Source organism: Hyperolius riggenbachi, chromosome 7 (assembly GCF_040937935.1).
Source record: "Hyperolius riggenbachi isolate aHypRig1 chromosome 7, aHypRig1.pri, whole genome shotgun sequence".
Lineage (NCBI taxonomy): Eukaryota > Metazoa > Chordata > Amphibia > Anura > Hyperoliidae > Hyperolius > Hyperolius riggenbachi.
The window spans coordinates 191417466-191429379 of record NC_090652.1 but is presented as its reverse complement, the minus strand read 5'-3'; the positions used below and the strand labels follow the sequence as shown (position 1 = coordinate 191429379).

The 11914-nt window shown below is 45.0% G+C and overlaps 2 protein-coding genes across 2 annotated transcripts in view; one reads left to right on the top strand and one right to left on the bottom strand.

Annotated features, from left to right (window-relative positions):
• HSPD1 (heat shock protein family D (Hsp60) member 1) overlaps positions 1–11914 on the bottom strand; it is a 715033-nt gene that overhangs the window by 283449 nt on the left and 419670 nt on the right. The window lies entirely within an intron of this gene.
• The window catches only part of HSPE1 (heat shock protein family E (Hsp10) member 1), a 37489-nt gene that overhangs the window by 7551 nt on the left and 18024 nt on the right, over positions 1–11914 (top strand). Inside the window, exon 2 of the mRNA XM_068244951.1 lies at positions 11564–11728. Within this exon, the coding sequence (XP_068101052.1) occupies positions 11564–11728 (165 nt within the window). The remainder of the gene's footprint in view (positions 1–11563; positions 11729–11914) is intronic.

Sequence of the window (11914 nt, the reverse complement as noted above, 5' to 3'; positions counted from 1 at the left end):
GTACGACCAAAATGCATGACTTTACATTTTTCAATATTGAATTTCATCTGCCATTTATGTGCCCATATAGCCATCCTATCCAGATCCTGTTGCAATATGTCCCTATCTTCCTGAGAGTTGATGATTCTGCACAATTTTGTATCATCTGCAAAAATAGCAACATTGCTTACTACTGCATTTACTAGGTCATTTATAAATAAATTGAAGAGCACTGGACCCAGTACAGACCCCTGTGGGACCCCACTGCTAGCAGTCACCCATTTTGAGTATGATCCATTGACCACAACTCTTTTTCTGTCCATTAGCCAGTTCCCTATCCATGCATACAGACTCTTCCCCAGTCCTTGCATCCTCAACTTTTGCACCAGACTTGTGTCGAACAGCCTTTGCAAAGTCCAAGTATATCACATCTACAGCATTCCCAATATCCATGTTAGCGTTCACTACCTCCATAAAAGCTAAGCATGTTAGTCAAACAGGACCTGTCTTTAGTAAACCCATGTTGATGCTGAGAAATAAGATTATTTTCTACTATGAAAGTCATGTATATTATCTTTTAGTAACCCCTCAAATAGTTTGCATACAACTGATGTTAACCATCCTGGCATTCAATTTCCCCAGGATTTCCGTGCAAAAAGTGGTTAAATTAATGACCAATCATTTTCAATATAAAAAAAAAAAGTTGAATTCAATACAGGTTACTGTAGTGAATTCAATAAACAAAAAAGTGTTTGCAAGATGTTGATGACGCTGTGTGACCCTGGTGTCATCAACGCCGATTGATGGGGGACTTGTGATCGCCGAGGGAGAAGCAAAATCCGCCAAGGGACATGGAAGAAGGCACTGGGGAAGCTATCAGAGGTACGCGACGAGGGATCAGCACGCTAGTGGTGAGTATAAGACCCAGATGTATAGCCAGATGTATTAGCCAGGTATAGGTAGGCAGATGTATTAGCCAGGTATATAGTTAGCCAGATGTTTGGCAGGTCTAGGGAGTCAGATGTATGGGGAGCCAGGTTTGTGGGTGTCTCTGCCCCGACACCCGTACTCCCCTTCTATGCAGGCTGACTCCTCCTTCTGTGCGGTGGGGTGTCCCGTCTATGGGGCTGTGGGTGGCCTCTTCCCCTATTTCCAACCCCCCCCTGTCAGAAGCCCTGATCTACTCACCCCAGGCTGTCTCCTGCGGCGGAAGCGGCGCACTTCCTCCTCCATCTCAGGAGACAGCCTGGGGTGAGATCAGGGCTTCTGACCGGGGGGGGGGGGGCACGGGGGATCGGGAGAGAGGCCACCCACAGCCCGCATAGGAGACACCCCCACACAGAAGGGGGAGTCCCCGAACGGCCACCACCAGCCCACAAACGGGAATCCACCCCCCGCTAAGAAGGGGGATCCCCGCAGGCCAACCCCGCACAGAAGGGGGATCCCCGCAGGCCACCACTAGCCCGCATAGATGGGGAACCCCCCCACAGAAGGGACAACCAGCCACCCGCCCCCACACAGAAAGGGAAATCCCGCACACAGCCAGCACATTCTCTGCCCCGCTGGCTGCACCGGAATTCACCAGGGTGGCTGGATGCTAGTTCTGCACGCTGGGGGTAGCACAGATCACTACCCACAGCGTGCTGACAGGCATCCAGCCATCCTGGGGAATCCCTCTGATCAGTAAAAAGTGCAGCGGGTGGTGCAGAGAAACAGGAAATCTCCCTGTCGGCATGGACGAGCTCAGCTCGTCATTACCGCTTTTTGCATGTTGTTTTTCTGGACGAACTCCGCTCGTCCATACCGCCAGGGTGGTTAAGCTTACAGGTCTATAACTTCCTGGATCTGATTTTTTTTTTTATTTATTTATTTTTTTTTTTTGACTTTCTTAAAGTGAACCTTAAGCCTGTTAAAAAAATGAGATGAACTCACCTGGGGCTTCCCTCAGCCCCCTGCAGCCGATCGGTGCCCTCGCAGCTCTGGTCCGATGCCTCTGGACTCGCCGTCACCAGCCGACAGGCATGGGAACACGAGTGATTGTTCGCGTTCCCAGCCTGTATATCTGCGCCCTCCGTGCAGCTCCGCCAGGTCCCTGCTGCTTATCCTCCCCACGGCCGGACCCCAACCCCACAGCCCGGGTCGGGCTCTCTTGCCTCCTCAAATATGGCCGCCGGAGGAGGCCGCACCGATGCGAGTGCGGCTGCGCAGCTCTAGGGCCTCCCTCCCCGATCTACGCTACGTAGCGTGGATCGGGGAGGGAGGCCCTAGAGCTGCGCAGCCGCACTCGCATCGGTGCGGCCTCCTCCGGCAGCCATATTTGAGGAGGCAGGAGAGCCCGACCCGGGCTGTGGGGTTGGGGTCCGGCCGTGGGGAGGATAAGCAGCAGGGACCTGGCGGAGCTGCACGGAGGGCGCAGACGGCGTCCTCCGTGCCTTCAAACTTCATCCAGGTACAGACCACTTTTTTTTTTTTTTTTTTTTTTTTTTTTTTTTTGTGATTTGGGCTCGTAAGTCCTTTAATTATTTATTATTACAGTTGGAAGATTGAGACTCTTCTGCATCTGTAATTTGCAACAGTGATGTTTCCCTTGTGAAGACAGAAGCAAAGAGAGCATTTAATAACTCTGCCTTACCTTGGTCATCCACCATTGAGTTCCCACCTCATCCTTTAGGAGTCCAATACAGTTTTGTTTTTCGTTTGTTTTTTTTGTTTTTTTGAGTTGATGCACTTGTAAAACTTCTTTGGGTTAGATTTGATATCCCTAGCGTTTTTGATTTTCAGCTTCAATCTTTGCCAGCCTAATTTTCTTCTTTACAACTTTTTATTGCACTCCTTATAATTGCTTAATGCAGCCTCAGTCCCCTCCTGTTTTAGGACCTTAGGCATTCTTTTTCCCCTTCATTTTATCTCAAACCTTTCTATTCATCCATAGAGGCCTTTTTTTTTTTTTTATTCCTAGACATTTCGTTTCCATATGGGATATACATACTACAATATGGATTGAGAATAAGTTTAAAAGCTTGCCATTTCCCTTCAGTGTCCTCCCCTTGTAGTACATTATCCCAGTTCACCAAACTTTGTGCCTGCCTGAGTTGATTGAACTTTGCTTTTCTGAAGTTCATAGTTTTTAGTGGTCTCGCTGCCCTGCGGTCTATCAGTCACCAGATCAAACGTTATCATGTTGTGATCACTATTTCCCAAATGTTCTTGACCCTGCACATTGGATACATTATCTGGTCTATTAGAAATGATCAAATCCAATAATGCATTCCCCCTAGTTGGTTCCGTAAAGGCCCATACACACATCGGATTTTTCCGAACGACAGGTCGTTTGAACGTCCCGTTGTTCAGTCGTCCGCACGCCAAATCGGGCGTGTGTACAGTCCGTCGTTCGGGTGATGAGACTGATTTCAAGACCAGTCTTCTCACCCGAACGACGGACTGTACACACGCCCGATTTGGCGTGCGGACGACTGGGACGTTCAAACGACCTGTCTGGAAAAATCCGACGTGTGTATGGGCCTTTACCATTTGAGTCAAGTAATTGTCCTGTAATGATGCCAGAAATTTGCTGCTTTACCAGAATGGGTAGCCTCAATACTCCAGTCAATGTCTGGAAAGTTGAAGTCGCCCATAACTATGACCTCATTTTAACTTGCAGCTTTTTCAATCTGCTGTAGTAATTGCAGTTCTACAGCTTCATGAATATGTGGTGGCCTGTAGCATACCCCAATAAGCAATTTGCAACTTTTATTTCCACCATGAATATTTACCCAAACGGACTCCATATCTTCACAATCTTCCTCCATCTCATCGTTCAGGACAGCTGTAAAAAGAGTTCTTAACAAAGAGACAAACCCCTCCTCCTTTTTCCCTGTTCTATCCTTCCTAAACAATGGCCTCAATTTACTAAGATCATGCTGGAGATAATAAGGCAAGAGAAAACTTACCTCCACACAGTAAGAGTTATCTTATCTCTTCATTCCTTAAGTTACCTCCTCTGTAGTTAATTTACCTCCTGTAGTTAATTTACCTCCTCTGTAGTTTTTTTCACACTTTAACTTTAAAGTTAACTTTAGGTTTGCCTGAGGCAAATGTTTCCGGAATACGACATGCCTCATCACCATCGTGACCACTCTCGAAACGTTATTAAAGACAGGAGATAAGCTTAGTGAATTGAGGCCATAGTATCCCTTTAAATTTGCTATCCAGCCATGGCTTTCATCCATCCATGTCTCGGTTATTCCCACAATGTCATAGCCATCAGAATGAACGTCCATTCTAGTTCGTCCATTTTATTTGCAAGGCTCCTAGCATTGGTTACCATGCACTTTATATTTTTACCAGCACATTTTCCACTTTTGGTTACATGAAATGGGCTACTTGAAGTTTTACCAACCTCCTTACTCTTTACACTGTCCCCTCTCCCCCATAATGTTAGGCTCCCACTGTCTTTTTACCTCATCTTGTCTATATATTTACCCTTCCGCCTACCCCCAGATCCAAGTTTAAAATCTCCAACCGTTTAGCCATCTTCTCCCCCAATGCAGCTGCACCCTCCCCTTTAAGGTGCAGCCCATCCCTGCTGTAGAACCTGTAGCCGACTACAAAGTCTGCCCAGTTCTCCAGGAACCCAAACCCCTCCTTCCTATACCAATTTCTTAGCCACTTATTTAACTCCCTAAGCTCCCTCTGTCACTCAGATGTGGCACTGGCAGTATTTCAGAAAACACCACCTTGGAGGTCCTTGCTTTAAGTTTATCTCCAAGTACCTGAAAATCATTTTTGAGGACCTTCCATCTCCCACTAACTTTGTTATTGGTGCCAATGTGTACCATGACAATTCATTTTTTTAAAAACTGTTATACTTGCCAGGCGTCTGTAGCTCCCCCTCCCCCCCCCTTCCCCTAAAGGAAGAGGTCGTAGGTGCTTCTCGAGGCCCAGTCAAAAAAGCGCATGTGACCTCTTCCATTAGGGGCATAGCTACGGACGAAAGAAGGAAAACAAGACACCGGGTGAATATTTTAAAGTTTGATTTAAAACACGATTGCTCGGGCCCCCAAAGCGCTGCATGATTGCTTTGATAGGTGATTTAAGCAGTGCTTATATACTTACCATTGAGCACGAATGTGCTCAAAATACTGCATGTCCTGCGATTGCGATTACCCCTAATTGCAACCGCACTAATGGGTTCTCCCCCTCTCACTTTCATTGGCAAAGCAGTTTTGGTAATCGTTGGTAATGCCAAAACGCTGCCAAACATGCTCTAATGGGTTCCTCTGTGAGGCTTGTGATACTAAAGTATAGCTAGCCCCGAACTACTGTTTCCTGCTGTCCTTACTGCTCGCCCACATGTATCGTACCCACCTGTGCCACTCCTGGCAGTCTGGATGAGCCTGCAAGGGCAACACGGGGATAAAGAGGCCTGAGAGCGGGGCCTTGGGCTGTCTTTTTATATATAAAAAAGTGCATACAAAGCTCTGAACTACTATACAGTGGTGTACAACAGCAAATGTGATTTTTTTGTTTTCTGACATTTGTATGGTTGAATCGGCTGTTATATTTTTAGGCAGGGGGGACAGTATCCGAATTCATAATCAATCAATCCAGACAGCATGGTCAAAAGCCTGCACAAGGCACAACAGCAAAGTTTCATCATTGACCATTTTAGGTTTCTTCATGAAATACCTGAAGACCCTTCCACCCCCCCCCCCATCATTAGTGGTGCCTAACTCTAATGCTGGCTACACACAGTGCGTTCCCGCACTTGATGCACCGCTCGATTCCCGTCGATTCGCTTATTTCCGACATGTTCGATTCGCGTTTTAATGGATAGTTAGGTCGATTTGCCATACTTTATGGAGGGTGGTTGAGGGAAACAGCCTTGTTTCAGCTTAATGGGTAGGATGGAGGTGCCCAATGTGTATTCTATTTTAGTGTTTTAAACTAAATAAAAATTTAAAATAGAGGTAATCTGTTGATCGTGGCAGTGGGCAACCCATTTCTAGCTGCTAGCATCTGTCAAAAGTTTCATGGGTGACCTCTGAATCCACTGTCAACCTATCTGCAGTCTGTGGAGACAATTGTGCATCAGTACAAACCTCCATCAATGTTACATAGTTACATAGTTATTTAGGTAGAAAAAAGACATACGTCCATCGAGTTCAACCAGAGAACAAAGTACAACACCAGCCTGCTCACGCACATATCCCTGTTGATCCAGAGGGAGGCGAAAAACCCTTGCAAGGCATGGTCCAATTAGCCCCAAAAGGGAAAAAATTCCTTCCCGACTCCAGATGGCAATAGGATAAAATCCCTGGATCAACATCACTGGGCATTACCTAGTAATTGTAGCCATGGATGTTGTTCCAACGCAAGGAAAGCATCTAAGCTCCCTTTAAATGCAGGTATAGAATTTGCCATAACTACTTCCTGTGGCAATGTATTCCACATCTTAATCACTCACCCTTTCCTAAATAAATGGCTAAAGCGTTTTTCATCCATGCGGAGATCATGTCCTTTTGAGAAGGCCTAGGGACAGAAAGCTCATCCGCCAAGCTTTTATATTGCCCTCTGATGTATTTAATACATGTTAATTAGGTCCCCTCTAAGGCGTCTTTTCTCTAGACTAAATAAACCCTGTTTATCTAACCTTTCTTGGTAAGTGAGACTTTCCATCCCTTGTATCAATTTTGTTGCTCGTCTCTGCACCTGCTCTAAAACTGCAATATATTTCCTGTAATGTGGTGCCCAGAATTGTATTCCATACTCCAGAAGTAGCCTTACTAAAGAGTTAAACAGGGGCAATATTATGCTAGCATCTCAAGGTTTTTTTTGTTTGTTTTTTTTTATTTCCCTTTTAATGTATCCCAAATTTTTATTAGCTTTAGCTGCAGCGGCTTGGCATTGCATACGATTATTTAACTTGTTGATGAGTACTCCTAAGTCCTCCAAGTTTGATGTCCCCAACTGTATCCCATTTATTTTGTATGGTGCTAGCTAGACCTTTGGTACAACTAAAATGCATGACTTTACATTTTACATTTTTCAACATTGAATTTCATCTGTCATTTATGTGCCCATATAGCCAACCTCTCCAGATCCTGTTGTAATATGTCACTAGCTTCCTGAGAGTTGATGATTCTGCACAATTTTGTATGCAAAAATAGCAATTTCTACTGGATCATTAATAAATTGAAGAGCACTGGACCCAGTATAGACCCCTGTGGGACCCCACTGCCAGCAGTCTAATTTCCTGGATCTGTTTTTTTTTTTTTTTTTTTTTTTTTTTTTGCCCTTCTTAAATAATGGGAAACCGTGGGCTGAATGCCAATCTTCTGGGACTCTGCCAGTTGAAAGAGAATCACAAAAGATAAGATAAAGGGGTCTATCTATAACTTAATCCCCTTAGGACCCAAGGATGCATGCCATCTGGGCCAGGTGCCTTGTCTATTTTTAATTTAAGGTGCCCATACACTAGAACGAATATGGGTAGATTCGACCAAGAGATAAATGTATCTCTAATCGAATCTGATTAGAGATAAATGTCTCTAGTCGAGTCTGCCCATTCACTACTGGCCGATGCCATTCCGATTTCGGCGTGAAATTGTCCTGGAATCGGCTGAGCCACCGCTGTCCGCCCAGCCACTGCCCCAAAAAATGTATTAATGTATGTAAATTATGTAGTGCATATGATACATTACCTGTCCTGAAGCAGCTCGCCGGGTAAGCCGCATACACGCTAGTGGTGCATAGCGTCTGACGGCAGCCGCTATGCGCCTTCCTGATGTCAGCCGGCGTGTATGCGGAACCCGGCAATATGGACGGAAACTGCATGGAGGCTGACAACGAACAGGTAGTGTATAAATGCACTACACACACTTATACAATGTGGTGGTGGTTTCGTCAGGTCGTCGCTCATTCGCAAATCGGCCGCCGCACCGCTGCGCACCCGACCAACCTCGGCCCGAAATTTACCAACATGCGCGAACGACTGCGGTCAATTTCTGTCCTGAAATTGGTCGCTTTGTCGGGCATGTACTTGGCAGCACCAATTTTCATCCAATTCGATTATAATAATCGAATTGGATGGTCGATTGGTTAGTTGGGCGCCTAGTGTATGGCCCCCTTTAGTCTTGCCTTCACTTCTTCCTGAGTTAAGTATTTAATATTACAATTGGAATATTGAGACTCTTCTGCATCTGTAATTTGCAACAGTAATGTTTCCCTTGTGAAGACAGAAGCAAAGAAAGCATTTAATAACTCTGACTTACCTTGGTCATCCACCATTGAGTTCCCACCTCATCCTTTAGGAGTCCAATACAGTCAACCATTTTTTTTCTTGATGTAGTTGTAAAACTTCTTTGGGTTAGATTTGATATTCTTAAAGGACTTACGAGGCGAAATGCTTAAAAAAAGTTATGTACCTCATTGCTAAAGCAGACCTCAGGGCAGACGAACAGCACCTTCCTTTTCACGATCAGGTGCTTTATCAGGCTAATCCAGGTTACATTGCAGCTCCCGACCCTCCACAGGGTCGCCCTAGCAGAATCGCCGCTTTAAAAATCCAACTCCTGCGCAGCTCGCATAGCCGTGGCCGCGCAGGATTACAGCCCCGCTCGTGTCCGCCCTCACTCCGTGCGCTCTACTATACGTCATGTGGGCGGCTCCACATGACCACCCACATGACGAACTACACTGCCAGCCAGCCGCGCCCCCTCAGCAGAGAATACAAGCTCTGAACGAGCAGGTACTCACTCGTTCAGCGCTTGTATTCTCTGCTGAGGGGGCGCGGCTGGCTGGCAGTGTAGTTCGTCATGTGGGTGGTCATGTGGAGCCGCCCACATGACGTATAGTAGAGCGCACGGAGTGAGGGCGGACACGAGCGGGGCTGTAATCCTGCGCGGCCACGGCTATGCGAGCTGCGCAGGAGTTGGATTTTTAAAGCGGCGATTCTGCTAGGGCGACCCTGTGGAGGGTCGGGAGCTGCAATGTAACCTGGATTAGCCTGATAAAGCACCTGATCGTGAAAAGGAAGGTGCTGTTCGTCTGCCCTGAGGTCTGCTTTAGCAATGAGGTACATAACATTTTTTAAGCAATTCGCCTCGTAAGTCCTTTAAGCTGAATCTTTGGAGCAGTGATTAAAAAAAAACACTTTGTTTCTCCTGGGCATTTGTTTTGAGAATTTTCGGTGCATTTTTTTAAGGTCTATTCAGTTGTTCTCCATGTCCTGAGACAAAAACTGTATTGAACCAGAATGCAGTGCATCTGCGATTCCATCACACGCAGGTGACAGCGGGAGAGTGCGGCACAAGAGGGGCAACAGAAATTGCGTTTCCTACCCTCGGCTTATACATGACTCAATTGTTTTTTGGGGTGTTATTTTGTTTTTGTTTTTTTGGGGTGGAAAAGTTGGGGGTCAGCTTATGCTCAAGTATATAAGGTATATTTTAGTCATCATTTTCAGGGCTGTGGAGTCGGAGTCGGGCAATTTTGGGTGCCTGGAGTCGGAGTCGGGAAAAAATGCACCGACTCCGACTCCTAATGAATTTGTAACTGTAATTAAAATAGAAAATATGATAAAATGTTCTATTTCTCAGATAATAGTCATTAAAAATAATGTATATATATATACAGTGTATATATACAGTAATAGCTGTGCTTAGTCCACAAAAATGAAATAAACCAATCAAAATTAGTTACTTGTGCTGCTTCAATAAAGCAGTCCCCGTATTTTTAAGGTCAGATATACATATCTGATTGTGACTGTATATATGATGTGTACACAGGAATCTCTTAGATATACTAAATAGCATCTATGCTGTAAGAATAAAGCCTGATGTGTAGCCGTGTCACTAATGGAGATGGTCAACGAGATGGAAATAATTCTGCATTGATGCTGATTTATGCAAATGTACGCACTCCCTTTGCTGATGAAATCAAATAATGTGATATGTTATTAAAATTTGGTTTGGTGACTACAAATTAAAGGGTAACTGAGACGGATGAAAAGTAAAGTTTTATACATACCTAGGGCTTCCTCCAGCCCCCTTCAGGCTAATCAGTCCCTCGCTGTCCTCCACCACCCGGATCTTCTGCTATGAGTCCTGGTAATTCAGCCAGTCAGCGCTGTCCAGCCGCATGCTGCTCCCACAGCCAGGAACATTCTGCACCTGCGCAATAGTGCTGCACAGGTGTAGTACGCTCCTGGCGGCGGAGTGTGTGCATGCGCACTACGCCTGACTGGCTCAAGTACCTGGACTCATAGCAGAAGATCCAGGTGGTGGAGGAGGACAACGAGGGACTGATTATCCTGAAGGCGGCTGGAGGAAGCCCCAGGTATGTATAAAACTTTAATTTCATCTGTCTCAGGTTTACTTTGTTACACAGTAGTACTATACTCTACATATGCACTCCCCACAGAGCTGCAGGGAATCCACTGAGAATGCTGTGCACATTGAACACAGAGGTGTTGTCTGTTTACAATCTCCTCATTCCCCTGCAGAGTACCTGCACATCATTCTTACATGTACCCACACTTACATTGCCTAGGGCCTGATAGATGTTCTTTGTTCCGGTTTGTACCTTTTACAAGTACTCTTACCAAGGACTAGTTTTAGTCTAAAGGGAATAAATATAGTAGTCTACATATCCTTCTCACTTCAGTTGTCTTGTAAAATTCCTAAGCGTTGGCAGTTAAGAGACGAATTTCATGTTACATACTTTTAATCAACAAAATTGTAATATGCAAATTAGAGGAGTCGGAGTCGTGGAATCCTAAACTGAGGAGTCGGAGTCGTGGATTTTTGGACCGACTCCACAGCCCTGGAAATGAGGCCCAGTGCACACCGAGCGTTTTTTGGAGCGATCCGCCGGCCGCATCCGCCTCTAAAAACGCTTGTCTAATGTATTGCAATGGGATGGTGCACACCGGCGGTTTGTGGTTTTTGCCAAGCCGCAAACGCGCCTCCTGCTGCGCGTTTGCGGATTTCGGAAGCGTTTCATCCTCAATGTAAAGTATAGGAAAAACGCTACTTCAGAGCGGTTTGCCAGGCATTTTTGTTACAGTAGCTGTTCAGTAACAGCTTTTACTGTAACAATATGTGTAATCTGCTACACAAAAACGCACCCAAAACCGCTAGGTATGTTTAGAAAACCTCTCTAAACATACCTAGAATCGCTCTGAAATCAGCTCCCAAAACCGCTAGCGTATTGCGGATCTGCTAGCGGTTTTGGTGTGCACTGGGCCTAAAGGTGCATTTCTTTCAGTTTTGCGTCCATCCCTAATTACAAGCCCATCGTTTATAAAGACGAATTTCATGTTACATACTTTTAATCAACAAAATTGTAATATGCAAATTAGAGGAGTCGGAGTCGGTGGATTTTTGGACCGACTCCACAGCCCTGATCATTTTACATTTGCCACTGTAATTACCAATTCTGTATTTTGTACCAGTGTCTCTATTTGGTGTACACCATTGTCTGTATTATGTACCGCATGAGTATATTCCCAGAGTGTGACTAATAAATTAAAAATGTATAAAAACATATGTATATTTTTATTTTCCTTCCTTTTACTTAACAGGCAGGAAAAGCAATACAAAAATTTGTTCCTTTATTTGACCGTGTCCTTGTTGAGCGGTTCTGTCAAGAAACTGTCACCAAAGGAGGAATTGTGCTTCCTGAAAAATCTCAAGGCAAAGTCTTGCAAGCAACAGTGGTAGCAGTTGGAGAAGGCTCTAAAGGAAAGGTAAACATTTTGTAGTATTTAAATCGAGGTGCATACAGAGCTTCTCCATGATTTTGGAGCGATCGTGGTTCAAATGTTTAAAAAAAATCATGATCACTCAAAAAATCCCCATTCTTGAAAAAAAAACTGAAAAAATGCTAGCGAATTAGGTAGCATTTTGCAATTCCCAGTGTAAATGGGGCCTAA